The sequence below is a fragment of the Ctenopharyngodon idella genome, chromosome 18, assembly GCF_019924925.1.
Source record: "Ctenopharyngodon idella isolate HZGC_01 chromosome 18, HZGC01, whole genome shotgun sequence".
Classification (NCBI taxonomy): Eukaryota; Metazoa; Chordata; class Actinopteri; order Cypriniformes; family Xenocyprididae; genus Ctenopharyngodon; species Ctenopharyngodon idella.
Window position 1 is genome coordinate 22801241 of NC_067237.1, and position 25592 is coordinate 22826832.

Here is a 25592-nt window from a genome sequence, read left to right on the forward strand (position 1 = left end):
TACTCTCCCTCATGTTGCTGCAAAACTGCAAGACATTTGTTCATCTTCTGAACACAAATGAAGATCTTTTTAATGAAATCTGAGAGTTTGCTGTCCCTCCATTGACAGCCTACGCAACTACCACTTTCAAGGCCCTTTCGGTTGTGTATTGTTATATTGAGCTACATCACGTGAAGATCGCGTGCACAGAGGAGCACAGAAACTCAGTGTCAATGCTGTCCTGTGATTTATCACTAAAGTAGCTTAGAAACTCAAAGGTTATAGCATATATTTTTCTACTTTTGAAGTAACTACTTACAACCCACAGCTTTACAATTAATAGAGAGACAGTATGACTAATTCACACACGCAATCGCTCTCATTAACGCATTCAAATGCATTTACTGGTACTGTGCTAATTTATCTGTATCTGATTTACAATGAGCAGAAATCTGTAAGAAATGTTACGAACCATAGATAAAATAACTGCTGAAAGTGAGCTGTTATGTCAGAGAACTCTTTCATTAGAAAAAAATATCCCACCTTTAATAGTCAAGCATACTATTAAAGGTATGCTTTGTCAGTGAACTATGTCAGTGACATAGTTGTCAGTGAACTATGAGGGCAAAAAAAAAAAATTGTTCATTAATCGTAATCGAGGTAAAATGTTCAATTAATCGAGATTTTGATTTTAGGTCCAGCCCTAGGTTTAACCTCAATTTTACAAAATAAATCTCCAATGCGTGTTCACGCAACAACATCTGCTTTCGTGAAGCATTAATATTTTGTGAATAAAGTGGTAAATTATGTTTTTTTGTGAAGCACTTGCATTGCTTTTATAAAATAAAAGTGAGGTTAAACCACTGGAGTCACATGGATTACTTTTATAATGTCTTTACTACCTTTCTGGGCCTTGAAAGTGGTAGTTGTGTAGGCTGTCAATGGAAGGAAAGAAAGCTCTCAGATTTCATTAAAAAGATCTTCATTTGTGTTCAGAAGATGAACTAAAGTCTTACAGGTTTGGATCGACATGAGGGTGAGCATTTTTGGGTGAACTAACCCTTTAATGCCAATAGAAAGGATATTTTACATGAAATTAGAGATTCTTACAGCTTTGGTCTTTACTCCTGCATGTCGTACGGAAGACTTCACATCTCTGACTGGAGGAGAAACCTCCAATTTACTGCTGCGGCAGTCCAGCGTCCCCCTCGTCATCATGAGCATCATCTGAGTCATGGCCAGCTGGTTACTGTAGCCCAGGTCAAGATCAATAGCCCATACCTAAATACAGTACAAACCAGCACACAAGTAGACAATGACAAAAAATCCAAAACAAACAAACAGATGAACAACTGAATTTGCAGGGGGGGAAAAATAGAGCTCACAATCAGATTCAACAGAGATTATGTGTGTATGAAAAGAGAGAGAGAGAGAGAGAGAGAGAGAGAGAGAGTAACATACTGTGTCTAAAGCCCAACTGGAGACTCTTCACATCTGTATGGTTAATGGCATCATTATAAGGATATTAAGGGGTCAGGCCCAGTCGTGGCCTTATGCTTAAACAGGGCTAATTTTCCCTGATAATAATCTAATAGCTATGCCCTTTCTTCAAAAAGTGGCAAATAAATCACCACTGAAGGAGTTGTTAATAACTAAGTGGCAGTTGGCTGACTCTCCTGTCGTCCCTATTTGTCAACCTAAACGCTGCTGCCAGCAAATGCAAATGGTGGCTCGGCTGCTGAAATCACTTTCTGATCACAGTATTGTGCTCAACATTCACACGCTGAAATATACAGTGCACTAAATCATCATCTTACACCAGCTTTAATTCAATTGCACGCACCAATTAATTTCAGTTTATAATAACTACTAAAAAGAAAGAAAATATTTATGTAATATTCCTGTTTTTTCTGTTGAAAAATATTCCTTTTTGTAACTATATAAAAGAAAATGTTATGATGTCCACCACAGTGTTTTTACCCTATTTTTTTTTTTGCTTGCGAAAGTAGTAAATTCAAAATGTGACAATTTCAAAGCACAAATCCCTGTCCGAAATAAGCCCTTGTAAAGGAATCAAGCAAAGCAATGACCTCTGAAAACAGGACTCAGGACTCACAAGAAGACCTCAGTATAGAACTGAATTCATCCAGCAGTCAGTGCCTCCTGTCCATACTTAATACCTGCGCTTGTGGGATAGGTGGGACCATTTAGCCAGTCTGTAGAATCAGCCAAGCCTGCTTCATTGTCAACCTCAACAAAGACGCTTGATATATACGCCCAGATTGTACCTGTCTTCTATAGCCCCTTCACTTTCATTAAAAACTGCAATCTTGCAGCTGAGCCTCCCTCCGCACACAATGTGAGGCAAGCCTGCAAGGGCAAACACATGCGACCCACCTCTCCCCCACACATACAAAAAATACAGACTGCTTTTAGCAACAGGTTTGAATGTAAATTGATGTTTAAATAGAGACAGGTTAGCACTAGTCTGGCAGATCTGTCTTCCTCTGTGCCAGGAGAGATGGGACAGTGATGTTTGGATTTATCCGCCTGAATTCCTTTTGTTGGTTTTAATTGTGTGCGCAGTTTATTCTCAGTAAGACACGCTGAATAAAATTCATCCCGTGCCTCTGTGAATTCACAATATAGAGAATCCTGGTGCTATTCAATCAGAAGAATGTATGAATTACTTTCATTTGCAGGACTAAAAGCCATTCTATCGGGAGTGTATATGAGATTCAAGTGTGAAATTTTCTGTGGAAACGTACATTCCACCTCGATGAGTAATTTATCTAAAAAAAGCTGCTGTTCTCTGCCTTCTGAAGTCAATCATCTATTTTAAAATCACAGCATGCCAACTGAGTCGATGATTAAAACAGCAGTATATGACATTCATTTGAAAATATATCTGTTCTATAGCATTTCATACTAGACTAACCCTTTCAGAGTGATAAATAGTATGTGAATATGAAGCTGTAAAAATAAATCACTGACTTGCACTGTTAAGTAAATGTCATAAGCTATTTTTCTGAGCACTAACATTTCAAGCACATACATGAGTGATTAGAACACTAAGATTTGGTTTACACCAACATGTCTGTCCATCTGCAGGCACTCCAACATCAAGAACAACTGAGAGGAGGTCTTATTTTTGAAATAGTGATAGATATAGTGAATTCAATGCGAGTGTGTTCTGCCACCCTCTAGTGGCAGAGGGAATTGGATCACTAAATGAACAATGTGACAAGACACATTTCCATCTTAGGCCTGCCAGCAAGGATCATTGATAAAAATCACAGTACTCTAATTAATTATGCATCATGTTGCCTAGTTATATAATCACTTCTTTGCTCACTAATCATTTGCACTATGTACAACATTTCCACAGGGGATATTAACATCCCATGACTTAATAAACAGACCTAAATTTAGAAACACAAGTTTTGAAAAATGACTAAATCAATATCCAACACAGTAAGGTCAGTGAGGTCAAATCCATTTCATTTTTTCCACATTAGACTTAAATTTATTTTAATGTATCCCCTCCCTTTTCCCCCCACAGAGATTTTTCAGTTGTCATGTCCTTTGGCAGAGATGCAAAGCAAACCGTGCACGGTCTGAAACGCAAGGAATGCTAGTTAGCCTCCTACTGTTAGGGGTGGCTCTGCACTGTAAAAAATGTTTATTTAGGTAACCTTAAAAATGAGCTTCATGAGGTCTAAATTAACATCTAAATTAACTGTTTATAACCTTACTACATTAGCTTACGCAGTCCAAAAATTAGGTATAAAAAGCTCTTTAGATAGCATTTCTAAAGTACATATAGTCCCTAAAATCTACTCAATGTAGTGTCCTACTGTATTTTTTGCAGAAATTGAAAAAAGAAAGGGAAAATCTTGCAAATAACCAAGCCAAAATGTTCTATTTCTATTTACTTGAGAACATCAACAGTAATGTGATAGAGAAAACACCATATTGTTCAATCTGTCTTCGACAGTGACCAAGAACCCAACGTCTGAAGAAAAGACACTCCAGCCTGACCTTCTGTCTGACACCAGTACATAGCTGGGGTGTTGTAAGGTCAGGGGTCAAGGCCTTAAAAGGCGAATTAGTTTATTGACACAATAAGACTTGACAGTTTATTAGATAGCCTTTTGGCACATTAGCCACCCGTCATTGTCTCATCTGTACAGCTCCTAAGGGGAACCTAGGAGTGATCTTATAATATCTCAATAAGAGCCCCGGGTCAGGCGATTGAACCCTCACACTATCTATATTCTAAGGTGAGAACAGTGTTACGGGCTCTGACAGAACAGTGCCACGTGTCAGATCCCATATCATTTTCAACAGCTTCTTAACATGGCAGGTTCTGTTTTCATAGAGCTGTAAAACACACCACTGACATTTAAGGGTCAATTTGTTTCTGAGCAAGCTTGTTTGATGAAAGATAGATGGAGCTGAGTGCTTCCATTGTTCCTGTATCTCAAATGGTAGAGCATGGTGCTAGCAATACCAAGGATGTGGGTTTGATTCCAATAAACTCTACTAATAAAAAGGTATACCAAGTTTGTTTTGAATAAAAGTGTTTGAGAAATGTGAATGGAAATGTCATACCTATAAATTTAATCTAAATCTTATCTTTATTCATACTCAATTGTACATTATAAGCAACTACTTTATGATGCTTCATATCTACAAAATATAAAAAATAAAATATATATCAAATATACACTACCATTCAACTAAAATAGTATCTTATGTTCACAAAGGCTGAATTTATTTTATCTGAAATACAGTAAGAACAGTCATATTGTGAAATATGATTACAAATTAGTTTAAAATGTAATTTATTCCTGTGATGGCAAAGCTGAATATTCAGCAGATTACTCCAGTCTTCAGTGTCATATGATCCTTCAGAAATCATTCTAATATGGTAATTTAGTGCTCTAGAAACTTTTTTATTATTATCAATGTTTAAAACAATATTTATTTGAAGTACAAAAAATTGTAACAAAAATGAATGCATCCTTGCTGAATAAAAGTATTCTTAGTCTAAATCTTACTGACCCCAAACTTTTGAACGGTAGTGTAAATATGGCCCTGTTTCCACCTGGCATTAGGATGCGTTTTGATCAATTGGATCACAAGTGGACGAGGGAGACGCATTCCTGTTTCCACCTGGTAATTTAATTTGTCTCCTTTGTCCACTTTCAACCACTTCTGTCCTGATTTCTTTGAGGGAAGGGTCTATGGGTGGGTAAATGTATGGGTTTTTTCATTTCTGCTCTGATAGTCGAAAGACCAAGCCGAACTCTGTGAAATGGTGAGAATCATGCGAGAACATTTTGCTTGGTATGTTTTTCGTCCTCAAACCAAACTTGGGTCTAAAGTTTAAGTCCCGTCTGGCTAGTGCGCTTCACATAATGTTTACACGTTAGGTCAGTAGACAGAGAGTAGGCAGGTTTTTTGCGCTGTTCGAACACATTCGACCACATGAGCGTCTACACTACGAAATCAATCCGGTCTAATGCATTTTGAACTACCTCTGGAAGTGGTTGAAAGTGCACAAGCTCAAAGCGTTTTCCCCCATTTATACCTGCATTTAGCATCATCTACTTGTGATGCAATCGACCAAAACGCATCTTAATACCAGGTGTAAACAGGGCCTATGTGTTTTATATTGAGAAGTGTTTTAAAGATTGAGTTGGTTCTCTAACCTGCTGCTCCAGGTTGCTGGGATCCAGAAAGGTGACTAGATCAAGGGAAAGGTGGCCCATGATGGAGCGCTTCTGACAGGCCTGACCTATATGATTACAGATGGAGTGCAGGACATCAGGGCAGATGGAGGACTGGGGTACAGTGCAGCCCACCACTTCCAACCCACTGGGCCCACGCAGTTGATCTCCACAGGACAGCATGTGTACATCTCCACCCGGCTCCACAAGAAGATCCACCGTCAGACATGTCACACTATCCGAAGGAGGAAAGGCTTCTATCACTCCACCTGGGGAAGGACATGGATACACTCTTAAAATTAAAGGTTCTTCTATGATTCCATGAAAAAAGTGGAAAAAAGGTTCTTTAGATTATGTTCTTCACACTAAAGGTGCGTCCCAATTTGCGTACTTGCAGTATGCACTACTCTATGCCGTTTTGTAGTATAAAAAGTGTGAGTATTGTGTTCACACTGAAAATTCCAAAAAGAAAAAGTGCACTTTAAATACCCGGATGAAAAAAAGTGTTGGAATGTAAGAGTGTACAAAGAAAAAGAAGATCTGACAAGTTCACTAAAAAAAAAAATAGTTTGGAAACAATTTTCACTAAGAAATTGCTAGTAAATTTCCCAAACAATTACAAAGAAATGGAAAGTAGCACATTGATTTAACATGAAATGTACTCCAATATTCTTCAAAAAAATCATTTTTACAGTGTTTTCGGTTAGAGGTACTTTGCAAATTGCAAATTTACCTTCCCTGAGGAAGTGTTCTAAGAAACAGGTCCATGTGGAATAGCAGGATGTGTTGGCCGGACGGGCATAGGATGCCAGAAGATGAGGAACTTCCTCTAAGAACTTGGTCATCACCGACTCCTGCACCAAAAATAAAAGATAAAAGCACAGTCAGCCATACTGAAAATCCTCTAAGCTCCATAGAGTGACCTAAATAAAACTAATATCTCAACCCTTTACACCATAAAGCAATTTCTGACCATGGTGTCTGGGCCCGATGTAAAAAAAAAAAAACATAGTGTCGATACCCCTGATGAAGCAGTAACTACTGAAGTGTGTCTTAATTTGACACGCCTTACAAAAGCACAGAAGGTGGTTGTGTATGGGGGTGGGGGACTTTGATTGACAGCCCATTGCCAGGGCATCACAGTAGTCTAATAGCTTTAACTGAAGGCAATAGTAACTGCACCTGTCCCCAATACGAACTGACACATGCTGGCAGATAAATACCTATGCAAGCCAATCGATCAAGAGATCAATCAGGGTCTGTTTCTGATCAATACAGCCCTTGTTTCTGTAACTAGAAAACACCATAATGGCTTTGACACTTAATTAAGTTGTTAATTGCAATGTTTGACTTTCCAGGAGTGCCTCTTAAAACCTGTTGGTTAGTAAGGGAAAGAATTTCACCTTAAGGACCTCTCAAAACTGAGAAGAATGGACTGAGCACTTAAGGACTGCAACCACAAGCACATTAAGTACATAATTTATGTGCTTACAACTGCAATGAGATATAGAAAACAGTTTCTACTTAAGCACAACATAAAAGGGTAAAGAATCTTTTTGGTGGGAAACTATTTAATAAAAGATCCTTTTTATTTTAAGCGCATATAAAAAGTCAATAGGTTCCGTTTTACAACCTTGAGAAGTGCAGGTTATGCTCTAAATTAGAAAATGGTCTTCATTAAGTCTTTATGCTTTTTGAGTACATTTATAATGTTCAAACAAATGTCTGACATCACTGAAGAAGTTTCAAAACGGGGAGATACGATGCTGTTGATATTCAAGTCATGAAACAGCCATCATCATATTCAAGTACCAGAAGAGCCAGGGTCAATCGCTGCGCAGTGATTTCACCCCCGACACAAGCCATAAAGCACACAATGGTGCGGCAAAAAGTGTAAGGAAACGGCCTTCGTTCCCCGCGAAAGAGCAGGCGCGCTCTGAGAATTTGCCAATGCACTTCACACAAACAGCGGGGAGGGAAGGAAAGCGAGAGGGAATAATTTTTGCCATTCTTTATTTGGACTTAAACTGCGAACTGTACTGTGAGAGAGGATTCGGGCCTTGCTTGGCTTCCACATAAAGATGAGCTATTTGAAAATATATAAATAAAATAAATGTCTCCTGTGTGCTTTGATTGCTGTTTGATCTCTACATTAGGAAGAGCGACATTGCAGTTGCAAGCATGTTCAACAGCATACCTCCTAAGAGGGACATGGGGCTTTTTCAGCTTTCCTTAAAGGGATAGTTCACTTGAAAATGAGCATTCTGCGATAATTTACAAATTTTCATGTCATTACAAATGTCTCAGTTTTTGTCCACACAGTGACATTCAGTTTGGTCCAAGGATGTTTTGGACCCCACTAACTTTCATTAGATGGACAAAAACAACAGGTGAAACATTCTTCAAATATATATATATATATATGTGTGTGTGTGTGTGTGTGTGTGTGTGTATATATATATTTATATACACGTATATACAGTCAAACCAAAATTTATTCAGACACCTTGAACATTTCATTCATTAATACAGTTTATTCACTATAGTTTAAAAAAATGGTAATAAAATATGACAAGATCTCAGAGTTAAACTGTCAGAAAAAAATGTATCTTAATTATGTCAGATAACACTTAAGCAAAACATGGTCAGGTCAAAGTGGCCAAATTCTTATCAATTTTACTGGTAGTCCACTGTATGAAGAATTTTTGGGTATAATATGTCACAGTTTACTTTATTTTCCCATCCTCACTTACATAAATGAACTATAGTGTCCTGCACCCACTAGTAAAAATATATCAAAAATTTAAAAAATGTCTGAATAATTTTTGGTTTGACTATATATATATAATATATATATATGTTTTTTTTTTTTTTTTTTTTTTTTGCGTAAGCCATCTGATATAACTTTCCTATACATCAGATGTTAGACATACAAAAAACTCCTGCACAAATATAAAGTGATGATATCAGGTAAATCGACATTTTGAATGGTTTTGAAAATAAAGCCTGGCTATTATATGGACATTTTTGCGGATTACTTCCCAAATGCAACATTAACCAAAGGGGAATACAGAAAGTGTCGTTACATTCAAAATAGAATATAATAAACGTGGTACAACACGTAATCCTACATGCATTGAATAAAATAAGTAGGAGACAATCTGTCTATCTGTTGATGCTATTAGTATAATGCTCCCTCGTGTCTAATGACCCATGTGCTGGCAGAACGTGCATGTTTGTAATGTGTAAAGTGTTGCGTGTACGGGTCCACCCAGCCGTTGAATAGAGTGAGATCCGCATGTCTTTAACCCATCTTCTTTGAATAGCTGCGAGTCTCGCCCCAGGCTAAAACACCCCTCGGGGTGTGGGCCTCCCAAACACACTGCAAAGAATCACACAGTCTTTCTTTACACTGCCTCTAGGTCTGTTTTCACACTTATCTCTGTGGCTGTTCCTCTATAGGACCACATGGGTTCTGGTATTTTTCCCCCTGCATTAGAAAAGGCTCCTTACACAATCAATAATTAAACAATGTGCACAAAGTAAATAGGGTAAATAGAGGGGGAGCTCACCATAGGCCCGGGCTTGACAGGGGGAAAATTAAAGGATGCATTATGCTAAAAAACAGCTCCCTAGAGAAGCAAAACAGCATTTAAACTCTTATGACTCCTATAACTAAAGCCAAACACAAAACGTAAGTGAAGCCACTGAGCACTGATAATTGCAAAATCATTATAATATTTTTCTCTGAGGAAAGTGGCCCTTCAAATGCACATTTTAAAATTTAATTGCAAATATGCGGCAGACATCATACATACTAATTTTTTGTACTTAAAGAACAAAAGGCAATATTTACCCTTTATTACCCACTGCAATTAAAACATTACACTGATAAATCTGCTCTACAATATTTCCGCATTTGTTGCTGAATTTATTAGCTTAGAGTAATAAAGATAAAATGCAATGAGCATAACAAAAAGATAAATAAAACGAATGACATGCAAATACGCAACCGTAAACAGAACAGTGAGCATTTAGCAAAATTCAGGCATGAGGGGCGCTGCGGAACGGCAAAATTGCCACTAAAAGAGTGAATACAGATTTGTAGAAAATGAATGACACGCTGAAATAACCTCTATGCTCTCCATTCTGTTAGCAGAGCTTGCCATTGATTAAAAAGGTTGAAGAGGTAGAATAAAAGCCTGTACTGGCTTCCATATGGCCCAGAAGCCCTAAGGGTGCAGGCCAGCTCATCAGGCCCCAGCTCCCTCTCCTCTCACTGGGACCCCAGCTGGTGAAGAGCCCCCCATTTAAAGCTCCTTCACCGCCATCACCATAATGGAGCTTGGCTGGGCCTCAACCGCTTACCTCTGTAATTAACAGCGCCAATGCCACCACAATTACAGCCCCAGATTCCTCTCTCGGCCTCAGTGTGAATTAGGGACTGAGCTAATAGCTTGGAGGTTGGACACGTGGCCTCCTATTGCCCCCGGGATAGAAGGTTACAATAAAAGACTGGAATAAAAAAAAAGCTAGGTCTGATTTTGCACACAGCCGTGTATGATGATGATGATAACCCTGTAATTAGTTTATACAAAGCTCACGGTGTAATAGCAAAACACAGTATTTAAATCAAGGGCCAAATTGTAAGCATATGATGCAGGAGAGGGTTATGAACATGATTACAGGCGGATAAAACTGATGTGTTTTAAAGCACACAACAGAGTGTTGAATACATCGCATTTGAATTAGAATACATAAATATGCTAAAATTCAAATGACTCATTATTAATTTCCCATGAATTTGAGTCATAAGCACTCTCTAGACAAATCATGATGATGGCATCAAAGTTTGGCCTTGGTCAGTAATGACAGGCTTGCCATTGAGACAAGGGTGCATTATGTACAGAATATAAATATAAAAACCAGGCAAAGCAGAAATTCTAATGAACAGCGCTCGTGACTGAAGTGTAGCTGCATTTGCGAAATAAAAGAAATGGCACATTTCATTTTGCATTTAAAAACAAGCCACTTGATACTTTTAAATTGCTACTGTTGCACAATAGGCACGCACTCATGCAGACTGTGCATTTGAAAGGTCTAACTGCGCTTAGGACAAATCAGAACAAATATGATTATTTTATTCGTTTTAAAGGGAAAAATCACCAGTATATACCCTGCCTTACCAAAAGCTTTGGTTTTTGCGAAATGTTTAGTAATTTCAGTATTGTATTTGGGTTTTATTAAACATAATGCTAACATATTATGGTATTTTAGAACTGAAATGAATGGAGGAACTTAAATGAATGTATCAATGATTTTGATGACATCACCTTACACTTCAGCTTCTCATCAGATTTTCTGTCCAATCAAATGCTCTCTAGAATCTAAAGCGTCCCACCCCCTACATTATAAATAGACGCTGAAGTCGGTCACTTGTTCACACATTTACTATTTTCTACAAGGTGAATGGCACATAGTGCACTAAATAAGAGATAGGGAACAATTGAGACAGTGTAAATATGCTTTCTATTGAGGCGAACGAAGTCTGGTTTCATGTTAGTGTCACGCGAACAGCCACAGCGCGCCTACAGTCTGCTCCGGTCCAGAGACACAATAGCACAGAGCGGATTATGAGCGAGTCGGTGCAGACCATAAAACATATTTGAATTCTACACAGAATGCTATATTTTAAAGCGATATGGAGGAGATTAGGAGGACAAACGGCTAGACATTAGAAGGAAACTGAGGCTTTACAAAGCTCAACAGCTCTGGCTGAGCTGTGATATAAACGAAACGCTATTGGCAATTTTAAAAAAGGGGAGGAGCTGTTCAATATGTCCCGCCCTGTCTTCCTGTTTCAGTGGAAATTACGTCAACACACTGCGCATTTCAAGGCACTTCATTAGGCCTGTTAAAGTTAATTCAATTAAAAATAAAGCAGTCCTACCCTTACTTGAGGCAGTGATGTTCTCCACTGTTTAGGCCCATGGCGGCTGAACTCCTGCTGTGCCCATTGGTGGCATTTTAGGTAGCAGACGTCACAATAAGCCATTCCCCTTCCACCCACTTCGCTATCTATCTTGAATAGCCATCGCTGGACTTCCATGTGTTCTGTCATCAACTGGGCCAGACCTTCATAAAGCTGGGAGAGAGATATATGAATTTCTCTTAATATAATAAATATATTATGCACAGATGGACGGACTGCACACTGACCTGCTCCAGGGTGTATATATCCCACTTTCCCGGAGGCATATCGACTCCTGCACCACTGAAGATCCTTCTCCCTCCAGATTTAGTGCCATATAGCTGGGCGACCGCAGGCTCTGTGCCCAGAAGAGGAACTTCCAGCTCATCTGCCACAGCCAGGTCATCAATGTGGGTGACACCGCCGACCATGTAGGCTTGCTTCCCCTGGATCAAATTCTTGATGCGCTTTAGTGTTCGTGGGCTGTACTTCAGGAGTGAAGCTAAACACATGTTTCGGGTCTGAAAGAGGAATATAATGCACCATTTTGAGTTAATTGGTCAATTTGAAGAGTACAAAAGCTGCCGAATTAATGCTGTATAAAGATAATAAGCTCTAATAAAGAGAATACATTACAAAAATAAATTGTTATTATGTGTATTTCCCCCACAAAGGTGAAATCTCAGAGGTCTTTGTGTACATAAATAACTGTCCTTTCCACTCCACCTCTAAGGTCTCCTTTGTCTATGGCTGTAATTTATGAACGAGTGCAAACACATTGGGCCCATTACATGCAGCCGGAGGGGTCATGACCTCTCCTGTACTCCAACACGTTAAATTGATAAAGGAGAGTCAGGGGAGGGCCGTACACCTCTGCAGCCTCTTGTCTTTACTATGTGCTTAGTGATGGGCTCCGTGGGGAAAGCACTAATTACTCCACATCTGTATGTTTGATCCAAGCAGAATTGTCCCGTCTGTCATTGGCACGCCACGCTGGCAGCAATGGCTAACAGAGATTTATCCTGCTGACACGTCTGGCAGAGTTTACACACGGAGAGGAATCGACAGGGAAGAGGCAGCACGTGCCACTCGTGCACTATGCGGCAATAAATAACAGAGGCGCATTGTGTTGCACGTGCAGTCAGTCAGGTCTACAATAATTATAGAAACAAATTTGCATAGTGTTGTGAAAAAAAACTCTCCTTGCATTAAGAATAGTTTGCATTTGTGTTGTATTGTTCTAATTTCACCACTGTCACCTTCTGCTTGATAACCGGGGTTTTAAAGGGTTAGTTCACCCAAAATGAAAATTCTGTCTTTAAGCACTCACCCTCATGTCATTCCAAACCCGTAAGATCTTTGTTTGTCTTCAGAACACAAATTAACATATTTTTGTTGAAATCCAAGAGCTTTCTGACCCCCCCATAGACTGCAACATAATTACCACTTTCAAGGCCCAGAAAGGTAGTAAAGACATTGTTAAAATAGTCCACGTGACTACAGTTGTTCAACCTTAATGCTATGAAGCGACGAGAATACTTTTAATAGTCATTATTTTTGTTTTTTTGTGGACAAAAAGTATTCTCATCATTAAGGCTGAACAACTATAGTCACATGGACTATTTTAAGAAAGACTTTGCTACCTTTCTGGGCCTTGAAAGTGGTAATAACGTTGCAGAAAGCTCTCGGATTTCATCAAAAATATCTTAATTCCGAAGATGAACGAAAGTCTTATGGGTTTGGAACGACATAAGGGTAATTAATGACAGAATTTTCATTTTTGGGCGAACTAACCCTTTAAGGTAACATTTATTTTGAAAAACGCTATTAAAATAAATTAGAATTTTATTGAAATTGTTTCTATTTCAGGTTTCTACATCTAACACTAACAGTGAATTTAAAAAGATACACAAGTAAATATTTTAGATTACATTTAAATTTTTATTTTTATAATTACCATTACCATAACCAGCTAATTATTTAATCTGGCAACCATTTTGCCATTATAATATCATGATTCATATTTTTCTCATAAAGTATAAATGGTCTTTACACATAAAAATATATTGCTCCACTCATATTTTAAGAAGAGGATTCCTCACAAGGGAATCTATCTGTCTATCTATCTTAATATCTGTTCATTCAGTCAATGTATGCATTTAGTTTCGTACAATATCAAATGTTTATAAATGTAGAAAAGTGCTAATATTAATCCATTCATAGGAGATCTGCACAGTGTACACAGGTCACCTCTGTCACCCTCTACAGGCGAGAAATAACACAACAAATTCTTCCATGAAAATTATTTACAAATTTATGTTCACCACCATATTTCAGAAATCACTTTGAGGGAAGACAAAAGGTCTGTGTTTGAACATCTAGGTTTGCGTGTGTGTGTATGTGGTTCACCATACTGAAAAATACTCCATTGCTTCTGGCATGAGGATGGTGAAGCGTTTGGCACAGTTGGACTCAGGCACAGAAGCGTCACCCAGCTCAATGGCTGTCTGCAGGCCAAGCAGGTGAGTGTAGTACTGGAGAACATCCTCTCCCAGGCACACCGGAGACACATAGATGACTTCGACGTTCTCATCTGTATGTGACACAAACAGTACCATGTTTGCTTTCATGTGTCTTTCATCCAATTTGATTGTGTCGTGGTTAAAACTCTTACCTCTGATGTCACATAGTCGCCCCATCTGGGTATTCTGAAGTACATCAAATCCCCTGAGACTGAGTCGCTGGTGTTGGGAATATCCTGTCAAACAAATTAAAATGAGTTTGAAATGAGATTTTAAACATTTTATCTATAAGTTAATGACAGGACACTTAAAAACCTCAAAAAGACTGTTAGAAACGAATCTCTGTAATGAAATGATTAAACGCATGCAAACTAACAGAGCGAGGCAATAAAAACAATAGGGTTCAACTTCTTAATTATCTGAGCTCACACAGGCCTCTCCTCACCAACCCCTAGTGCAAAAATCACACTCCATCTGCTGGTGATTACAATTCACACTCATCATCATCATCTCAATAGCCAGTGCAGGTTTCAATGACAAGTTTTTGATAAATACATTTGTGGTAATTTTTTCACCTTTTCTGCAGGTACACCTAAATACATTTATTTTTCCCTTAAAAATATTATGTGACCAGGAGCGATCATAACAGATGCAAAGAAATTACCCAATGATGGGATGTGAATGATAGTCCTTTTGGTGGAGGTGATGTGTTTCCAGTTGGCTGCCAGACTCTGTGAATCACAGACAGCAGAGAATGAAAGAGAATTAAAGTGATCAGTGACAGACAGCACCCAGCAGCACATGGATTTATCATGTTGTCGGCCCACCGATGGCAGCAAAGTGAGGAAATTATGCTTGTCTTTCTCCCTGGGTCTCATGGAGACAAACCAAGCATAAATCACATTAATTAAATCAGCTAAGTGCATACTTAGAAACATCTTCCCTCTATTAATTCAATTAGCAGGCTACATGAAGCTTTCTGCCAGGGGAAGATTAAGGCTTAATTAAAAGGATGTGAGTGTTTAAAGGGTGGAAACATACACAAGCTTGTGTCTCCTCTCACAGTGAGTGACGGTGAGGATAAATGAACATGTGGGCACTAATTAAGAGACATGCTAGATTCATAAAGATGTTACAGGAATGACAGCACAGATGAAACATCTGTTCTAAAAAATAGAAACTTAATCTAAACGTGAGCTTGTGCTATCACAATTACTCTTTGTATAAGCACCTCTGCATTGAAAGTTCAATTCTTTCCAGAGCTGTATCGATAAAACATGTTCATTACAGGTGTGTTTTCACATTTTTGTTAAACAGCCTGATTTTATACAACACTTTAGCGAACTAGTATGTAAATACGTAAGGAAAAACCAAAGAGTGTCTCAGGAAACTTCTTGTGAGAGTGTTGTGTCACGTATTCAGGATCCGCCATTTATAAGATCTGACAAATAACAGTGTAAGCCGCTTCAGAGAAGTTATTGAAGTAAAGACCTGGTCACACTAAAAACAATAACTAATTATACAGTAAAAATCATTCAAAATAACAAGGAGGCTGTGGGATTTAGCTTTTTTATACAACAATAAACAAGAAGTTAATATAGGGTAACTTACAGTTTAGACACAAAATTGTCAGTTACTTTTTTTCCAAACAAAGCCACAGCAGAACCGCTGCAACACCGATTCAGTGTTTTGAATGAATTGGCTGAATGAATGATTCAATTAACTCATTCATAAAGAAAGTTGCAAATGAATGAGTGTTTTTAAATGAATCAGTTGAATAATGACTCACAAATAAGAACAGTTGTTTCGTTCTTGAATGAATCACCATTTTTAAAAGAATTTGTTGAATGAAAGATTCAATGATTCATTCGTAGGGACAATTGTTTTGTTCCTAAATGAACCAACTGGTTGAACAACATGACTCGCAAATAAATAAAGACGGTCCCTCCATCCGAATATGCATACTTTCCTACTATATACTAGGCAAAAAAACAGTATTTCTGCTGAGATTCTGAAGTTCGTATCCAGACACTTTACTATCCCATTATGCCATGGGGAAGTTGTTGTTAATGGCAGTGAACACATGACAAAGCCAACATGGTGGATGTAGTATGTCCAGATTTCACTTACATTACACACATTAATACTTGTTCCTCATTCTTTGTTCACAGGGCCATCCCAAGTATGGGGCAGGGCCCAGTGTGAGGTAGCGGAAGCGGAGCCCCCCATCAGCCTGTTCCGTTCGCGAACAGATGACCCTGTTTGTTCCTCTAATGTAATACCTAATATACAGACTGACAATCTGGAATGCGCAAAAGACAAGCATTGCGAACCTAGCAATACAAACAATGAAAAATCCCCCTGTAAAAACGTTATATCAATGCTTTTGGAATGCTGTTCGACCTATCAGATTCGAGGACCAGAACTAACTGTTGTATAAATGTGTATATGATTTACCTCTGCCCGGATGCGGTAGTTTTCCAGTTGGCGGAGACGTGAGGCCTGCAGACTTTTCTTTAAATGGCCCAGTTTGGCACGTTTCAGCAGAGACATGGCAATAATTTGTGCCGCCCATTTGGGCCTGAGTTGGAGCAGGTAGGCGGTATGGGCAGAGTAACGCCTCCAGCAGGTCTGGATACACACAGCCGCTGCCTGATGCCCCCCGTTGCCTTTGTAGCGCTGGCCGGGCTGACACATAAGATCCCATACCTCATCCCTGTTCTCCAGCACCGACAGCAGCTTCTCCACATGGGTGCACCAGCCCCTGCTGCCTCTCCAGTCGAGCTCACTGCTCTGGACACAAGCTGCCAGCCTCTCCCCGCACACCCGCGCCAATGGCACCGCAAAGTCCAGTAGCATCCGCTGCAGCTGGTCCAGAGCCTCCACAATTGCACCCCAGCACAGACAGTACTGCTTTTTAAACCTACAGTAGTCAGGAGCATCAGGGTCAATCTGCCCCTCAACTATGGTGAAAGGATATTTGCTGACAGCAGCTGGCACAGGAATGCTCTAAGGAGAAAGAAATACATTATTGCAATTAATTAAAAAAAAGGGTTAAGAAAACTATAGATGTGTCCTAGTTTGCATACTTATGCACTACTCTATGCCATTACGTAATATAAATTCCAAAAAGGAAAAATTCACTTCGAATGATGCACTTAATTAACCGAAAAGTGTGAAATGTTGGACACTTCATGCAACTCAACTGGCTATCAGACTCCGATGCTGAATGACAAATATAACCTTATAAAATTCATACACTAGACGGTTGAATACATAGTGCATAGTATAAGTGCATAGTGTATATAGTACGTCATTTGGGACATAACTTTTGTCTTAAAAACTTTTTGTAACATAAATAAAAAACAAAACAATGAAATCCACTAACTGAATAGGAAGCAACTGTAAAAGCTTATTTTTTGCAGTCATAAATCGAAAGGCCACTGGCTTGACCATTTCAAATCATTGCCTATATCTGCCCTGAAGCTATTCTTGACACATTTAACATTACATCAGGGGGTAAAAGGTCAATTTACACATAAAAGGAAAATTGATTATCAGTCAGTAAGCCTTCATGACCAGATTGCATGTTTAGTATGTGTTCACAGACAAAATACAGCATAAAACAGTATCTTTGAAAAAACAAACGATTATTAGAAACAGAAGACACATACAGTAGTGGGAATGGAAAATGAGCCGTTTGTTACCTCAGTGAGCAGAGCACACTATATATCCTTGTCATAAATAACTTTATGCACCTCAGTATAAATAAATAATACCTGCAGGTTAAGTGGGGTGAGTCGGGCTAACCCACGAGTCAGTACTCTGTTGTCAGAGCTTGCAGAAGCAGCAGAAGGAGGGGGAGTGCGCATGGTCCTGGATGTTGGACTCTCGGTTGATGATCTTCCAAGAGCCATTCCGTCTCTGCTAACATCCATCTCCCTTTTACAAGCCTTTTCTGACTCATCTATCATTAAACAGATAAGAAGAACATACTACAGTCAAATGTCAAAGACATATACATATACAAAGTTCTGTCATGAAACTCTAGATGTGCGCAGGCTAATAGGTCCTTTAACTCAACCTGCTCGTAATCACATAATTTTCTATAGGACACAGCTGATTGGTTCCTGCTGTATCAGTAGCCAATGAGCTCACGTGCTCAACCTTCAAAAACATGGGTAGCATTTGCCTTAGCAGTGCAGCGCGCTTTCAGAAACCCTCCACCTTCCCCAGCTTCACCTGTATAGATCTGCTACGGGTACGCTTTATTATACAGCAGCAGCATGTCAGGGTGTCATGTATGTATTGGCAGTAGCAAGTCCCGTACTTGCTCTGCAGCAGCAATAACCTACAGCAGCAGCAATAAAAGCAGCAGCGGCATAACAGATCTATTCCACCAAGACCAAATATATAACATTGTCATACCATACCATTGTCGCCAACTTTCTGCAGAGTCAATAGCTACAGACCTCCAAACTTTGTGTGGCCTTCAGATTAGCTCAAGAACAGTGCGTAGAGAGCTTCATGGAATGGGTTTCCATAGCTGAGCAGCTGCATCCAAGCCTTACATCACCAAGTGCAATGCAAAGCGTCGGATGCAGTGGTGTAAAGCACGCCGCCACTGGACTCTAGAGCAGTGGAGACATGTTCTCTGGAGCGACGAATCACGCTTTTCTGTCTGGCAATCCAATGGACGAGTCTGGGTTTGGCGGTTGCCAGGAGAACGGTACTTGCCTGACTGCATTGTGCCAAGTGTAAAGATTGGTGGAGGTGGATTATAGAGTGGGGTTGTTTTTTAAGGGGTTGGGCTTGGCCCCTTAGTTCCAGTGAAAGGAACTCTTAATGCTTCAGCATACCAGGACATTTTGGACAATTTCATGCTCCCAACTTTGTGGGAACAGTTTGGGGATGGCCCATTCCTGTTCCAACATGACTGCGCACCAGTGCACAAAGCAAGGTCCATAAAGACATGGATGAGCGATTTTGGTGTGGAGGAACTTGACTGGCCTGCACAGAGTCCTGACCTCACCCCGATAGAACACCTTTGGGATGAATTAGAGCGGAGACTGAGAGCCAGGCCTTCTCGCCAACATCAGTGCCTGACCTCACAAATGCTTTTCTAGAAGAATGGTCAAAGATTCCCATAAACACACTCCTAAACCTTGTGGAAAGCCTTCCCAGAAGAGTTGAAGCTGTAATAGCTGAAAAGGGTGGGCCAACTCCATATTAAACCCTACAGATTAAGAATGGGATGTCATTAAAGTTCATGTGCACGTAAAGGCAGGCGTTCCAAAACTTTTGGCAATATATTGTATATATATCTAAAAGTACATGACTGACACGTAAAATAAGATATCACAGATATCACAATCAAATGTTAATTGAACAAAAACATTTTTTTTCTTTTTGTTTGAGTTAATTTAGCTCATGTGACCCCTCTAAATTAATTCAGTTTACTCTCCCTATGAATGTAGATTGTGAGGATCCAATTCACATTTTTTGGTACATACAAAATTGACCTTCTAACTTTAAATGTAGGCCACAAGTGTATAATGGCATTATGGAAATAGCCTGACCCATCTTACTTTGGCCACTGTCCTGTCTCTGGAGCACATGGACAGCTTTGGGCTGTGGTGGAGTTTGCACTGAAGAGAGGTCAGCTGCTGAGGGTTGCAGCCCTGAAATGCACCAAACAAGTCTCATTACAATCTGCAGAGAGGATCTGTACACAAAATATTTCAGGGTTTGTGACTGCAACACATTACTCATGAACACAAAAAGAGAGCACAAAAAAAAACAAAAAAACAAAAAACAAAATGCAAACATGCACATATACTACTGTAAGTAAGTAATACTACTGTAAATAAGTTGTTTGTGTTACAGTTATTTCATGTATTCATAATAAGTTCTGTATTAGCCAATCAGATGTGGCTACGTCATCATGCGGGTTTAGTTCACTGTTTGTTTTACGTTTAGCGTCAGTATGCTTGCAGGCTCCGGTGCGGATAGTTGTATATAAACCAATCAGCGCTGGGCAAGAGCATAAACCCCCGCTATTGTAAAGTTGTGATTTAATAAGTTAAGTAAAGTTCCTGAAACGGATTCGCTTCATTGTGTGCTTCTCTTCACGCCTCCTCGGAACCTGTTAAACGAAAGACTAAAGCACAACACTACCATTCAAAAGTTTGGGTTCAGTAAGGTTTTTTTTCTTTTAAAGAAAGTAATACTTTTATTCAACAAGGCCACATTAAACTGATCAAAATGACAGTAAAGACTTTTACATGTTACAAAGATATATATATATATATATATATTTCAAATAAGTTCTATTCTTTTGAATTTTGTTCATCAAAGAATCTTGGGGGGAAAAAACATTTGAACAAAAATATTACGCAGTACAATTGTTTTCAACATTGATAATAATAAGAAATATTTCTTAAAAACCAAATATGCATATTAGAATGATTAATGAAGTAATACCTGCTGAAAAATTCAGCTTTGCCATTATAGGAATAAACTACATTTTAAAGTATATATATATAAAAAAAATAGAAAACTGTTTTTTTCTTTTTTTTTTCTAATAATACTTCACAATATTACTGTTTTTACTATATTTTTGATCAAATAAATTCAGCTTTGGTGAGCATAAAAGACCTCTTTCAAAAACATTTTAAAAAATCTTATTGACTCAAAACTTTTGAACAATAGTGTTTAATGTAATTTCAAAGAGCTTTATACCTGCATTCGTGTGCTCGCATTCGGGTAGTGATTTGGGATGTAGTTGTTTAGGCAGACCTCCATGTGTTGTGGCGAAATTTCCTAAAGCGGGGCCAGTGACCACTCTTTGAGTCCCAACCTAGAAAAACCAAGGCAAGCAAATTTTCATTACATAAAAGTACACTATACTTTTTCTAACCTTTGTGGTTCACCTAAGCTGGAATATAGTTAAGAGCTACTTCACCCAGAAATGAAAATTTGTCATGATTTATTTAACTGTACTTGATACTTTAAATTCATAATTTGGCATTAAAGTGGATATTCAAGTTTCTTGTGTTACGATCAGTTAAGACAAACATGGTCTCCATTCACTTTCATCAACAGGGTAAATGGTAACAGAATTCTATTTTTTGGGTGAACTATCCCTTTAAGCTTGGATGAACTAGTAATGGGAAGTAATGGGAATGTCTCCAAAAGGCAATAAAACATTGTCCAAACATGGAGGAATTACTGAGCCCCGAATGATAGCTCTGTGGTCAAAGGTCAGAGGTATTGAAAGTGACAGAACAAAGAGTATTAACCTACTGCCCTGTCTCACTGGGCCAAAAAGACCTGCCTGCAGGCTCTAAAGCCACCATTCACCCAATACTAGAAGAAGAGAGAGCGGGAACATACTTCACTCAATAACTTGCTCATGAAGAATGCTATTAGCTTCGGGTCACTGATCAGATTTTTCCCTCCAAACAAAACTTTGTTGAAAAAGGCAGGGAGACGACTATCCATTAATCAGGCTGGTGGCAGCTTGTAGATGTCAAGAAATATGGTTTCTCTTTCTCTCTGTTCCGTTGGCTGTAGCGAATCACAAGTGCGTGCATATTTGTGAGAGAGAGAGAACGCGGTGATGTTGTGTGATTACAACCAACAGATTTTCCGCATTCATTAAAATAAAGCTGGAGCTAAAATACAGGCAGTTAATGACATTGTAAACTGGCCAATAAGCCCCCTTCCCTGAAGCAATCAATCACATGCTGGCAATGCTTTCTGGATACTTTGAGCACGGCTCGGTTTATTTGTCTCGCACCTTCTCTCAAGTGAACAGCTGTTTGAAATCTTCTAGAATTAAATTCCATCAGAGCAATGCCTAAAATGCTCCTACCTCCTCATTATCATATAATAGTTCATAAATCAAATGAAAGTCGTGCTTCACATTCCACAATAAAATGGATGTACTGCAATAATTAGGATTTTCGCAATAGTCATATAGTGACTAATATAATTCATCATTAATTTTAACACTCATTTGATAAAAACAAGCACCAAAAGTCACAAATTATACATAATGTCACTTTAAAAGACAAAAAGCCCAATGAAAACGTGTTATCTACCGACAATTTATAGCCTATTAAAAGCAAGATAAACTTTTTTGGTGTAAAAAAAAAAAATCGAACGAGTAGGACGTGCATTAATCATAGCACACAAAACAGCATCAAAGAAGAAGGTCAGTCACTTCCTCATTGCCGAAATACATATAATGGAGAGCACACTGTGAGTTTGTCAAGTTGTGGGCACATGCCAGACAGAGCCCTTCTGTACTCTCCTCATCCTGCTGTTCTGGATTCTCCCCCTGATGTTCTCTGGCCTGCCTGTTGTCACACCACTGAGCTCCCTGACAAACCACGAGCACCAGCCAGGTGTTTGGAGTGGTTTTGAGGCTCGCAGCTGTTTAAGTGGTACAAGGGGACAACAGTGGGAGCTCCTTTGGAGACTCAGCAGAGAACTAGCCGACAGCATAGAGATATTGACGCAGCAGGCAGAGCGCCAGCGAGTGCCAGTTGGGTAAGCCACGGCTGTCTTATTGGCATGCGGGAACAGGTACCAGTGCCTGTCCTGAGACAGCTGTAAAGCAGCAGCCCATACAACTGCAATCAGGCGGTGGCCGTCCTCAGAAGAATGCTGATGTGCCGCAATCTGCGTCTGTCTGCTTTCGGCAGCCAAGTCTCATACCTTCTTCTCAACAACATGACAGCCTCCTCACGAGTGACAAGCAGAGGATGCAGGAGATAGAGGAAGAACCGCAGCGGAAAGCAGAAGGGGGGGAAACAGAGCACCAAAACAAATGGTGACCTTTAGAAAGATTAATTTGTTTACCAACAGACAGATTTAGCTGTCACTGCCAAACCAGGTGACCTTCAAATCCACATCTCCTGTTTGAAAGCAAAGTGACTGGAGTCATCTATTATTACACGCCAGTCACGTCATTTCTTTTCGTGAGGCTCATGTGACAGACGCTGGTGTTAAGGTAACAGTCAACGCTGGCCGCCATATAATCAACACTATCATTAAGCCTTAATCATAAAAGCTGCTGGATTCTAATGCAGACACACATGTAATATAAAGGAATGAGAACACTATAGTATTAAAGCGATAGTTCACCGGAAAAACTCACATTCATGTCATTCCAAACCCGTATGACTTCTGTCTTCTGTGGAACATAACAGAAGATATTCTGAGAAATGTTTTTTTTTTTTCATTACAATGTCAATGGTCACAAAAACTGTTTGGCTACCAATATTCTTCAAAATATCTTCTTTTGTGTTCTGCAGAAGAAAGAGGAAGATACAAGTTTGGAACAACATGAGAGTGAGTTAAAGGGTTAGTTCATCCAAAAATGACATTTCTGTTATTAATTACTCACCCTCATGTCGTTGCAAACCCATAAGACCTTCGTTCATCTTCAGAACACAAATTAAGATATTTTTGATGAAATCTGAGAGGTTTCTGATACCCCATAGAAAGCAAAGTAATTACCACATTCAAGGTCCAGAAAGGTAGTAAAGACATCGTTAAAATAGTCCATGTGACTACAGTGGTTCAACCTTAATGTTATGAAGTGACGAGAATACTTCTTGTGCACAAAAACAAAACAAAAATAATGAATATTCAACAATTTCTTCTCTTCCCTGTCATTCTTCTACGCTGTTTACGTTGTAGACACAGTGCAGCGCTTCTGGGTTCAACGTCAGAACGCCAGCTCATTAACATAAACAGCGTAGGAAAATGATAGGGATGAGAAGAAATTGTTGAATATTCATTATTTTTGTTTTGTTTTTGTGCACAAAAAGTATTCTCGTCGCTTCATAACATTAAGGTTGAACCACTGTAGTCACATGGACTATTTTAACAATGTCTTTACTACCTTTCTAGACCTTGAATGTGGTAATTACGTTGCTTTCTATGGGGGATCAGAAACTTCTCGGATTTCATCAAAAATATCTTAATTTGTGTTCCTAAGATAAACGAAGTTCTTACGGGTTTGGAACGACATGAGGGTGAATAATTAATGACAGAAATTTCATTTTTGGGTGAACTAACCCTTTAATAGACCTTTTTGAATAAGAATATAAATAAATAAAATCATTCCTATCAGGAACTCACGCTAGCCTCGTTTCTCTTGTGCAGGTGAGGAAACTGAATGCCATAATTTTGTTGCATAAGCTCCTTGTTCTTTGGGTGAAAAGGGTTGTTGAGGAGACACGTGATAAATGCTGACTTGTGCTGTGTGGGAGATAGAAACATAGAGTACAGAATACAAATATTTTTTGGCTTCACAAATGTTATGAAAAAGTGTAAAGATGGAAACCTTTTCCCCTGGTGATGGACCAGAAATCTGGCTTCTCTGAGGACGTGCATTTGGTATTGTCTCATATGGTGGCTGCCTACAAAAATGTTAGATATGTTAGATGGAATTAAAATACTGTTGATATTGTAGATTTTTTTATTTACATGAGTATCGGAGTTTTTTTTAAAATACCATTTAACAGGCTTGGCAGGGGCATTCTTCTTTTCAGGCTCTTCAATACACGGTAGAGTCAAAACTTGATTATTAATGGTTTTCAGATAATCGTCCGCATGTCTCTGTGAATCAATAAACAGATCATAATTACATACATTACATCCACATTTCACATATTTGTGTGTTTTATTGCATGAATCTTACAAGCGAGGGACTGCAAGATGACCTAAAATTGATTTAAAATATGTTAAAATAAAATATAAAATAAATTAAAATGAAAAAAGAAGCTACAGGCCTACAAAACTTTGGATTTGAAATTTTATAAACTCCCCACCTCACTCTTTACACACTCCCCCCTACGACAATACAGTAATTTAGTACTGTATGCTGTGTATTTAGGATATACCTCAACTATACAAACATATTCTAATCAAGTTGCCATAAAGTCGTCATTTATATACCCTTATTCCATTTTCTGTCCTGCTGATGGCTGTATCCAGAGCTTGAATGTCCAAAACTTCCCCGTTCTGTTGCACAGTCAATCTAACAAGATTCTTTTTTAGTTGTCTCAAATCATCCTGCACCTAAGACACAAGAAAATGCACAAGAATATAGTCATATTCAATTATATAATGTAAGTTTGTATATTTAACACTTCAACAGTTGTCAAGCCTTCTTGTCTATTATACCTGTACTAAAATATGCCCAACTTCATCCTTATTTTTAAGGACGTCGGCCATTCCTCAACTAAATAACTTTTCTTCTAAACAAAGGTCTGGCCGTAACTATGGCAACACGACGCGTATGGCATTACGTTCTCTGTGATAAGCACGGTCAGGCAGTTTTAGTATTTATTATTATCATTTCGTGAT

The 25592-nt window shown here is 38.8% G+C and overlaps 1 protein-coding gene across 3 annotated transcripts in view; it reads right to left on the reverse strand.

Annotated features, from left to right (window-relative positions):
* iqch (IQ motif containing H) overlaps nucleotides 1–25555 on the reverse strand; it is a 31010-nt gene extending 5455 nt beyond the window's left edge. For 2 of the 3 annotated variants that reach the window (XM_051870500.1, XM_051870502.1), the window contains exons 1-17: nucleotides 25410–25555; nucleotides 25182–25304; nucleotides 24739–24842; nucleotides 24568–24643; nucleotides 24363–24482; nucleotides 20949–21066; nucleotides 19796–19888; nucleotides 17987–18174; nucleotides 16665–17216; nucleotides 14872–14938; nucleotides 14360–14443; nucleotides 14100–14278; nucleotides 11934–12206; nucleotides 11665–11859; nucleotides 6448–6568; nucleotides 5697–5983; nucleotides 1090–1260 (exon numbers count right to left, since the gene is read on the reverse strand). In XM_051870500.1, the coding sequence (XP_051726460.1) occupies nucleotides 1090–1260; nucleotides 5697–5983; nucleotides 6448–6568; nucleotides 11665–11859; nucleotides 11934–12206; nucleotides 14100–14278; nucleotides 14360–14443; nucleotides 14872–14938; nucleotides 16665–17216; nucleotides 17987–18174; nucleotides 19796–19888; nucleotides 20949–21066; nucleotides 24363–24482; nucleotides 24568–24643; nucleotides 24739–24842; nucleotides 25182–25304; nucleotides 25410–25460 (2802 nt within the window). In that variant the 5' untranslated portion in view covers nucleotides 25461–25555. The remainder of the gene's footprint in view (nucleotides 1–1089; nucleotides 1261–5696; nucleotides 5984–6447; nucleotides 6569–11664; nucleotides 11860–11933; nucleotides 12207–14099; nucleotides 14279–14359; nucleotides 14444–14871; nucleotides 14939–16664; nucleotides 17217–17986; nucleotides 18175–19795; nucleotides 19889–20948; nucleotides 21067–24362; nucleotides 24483–24567; nucleotides 24644–24738; nucleotides 24843–25181; nucleotides 25305–25409) is intronic. The other variant, XM_051870501.1, reaches the window with a different exon arrangement.
* Nucleotides 25556–25592: the final 37 nt, after the last annotated feature.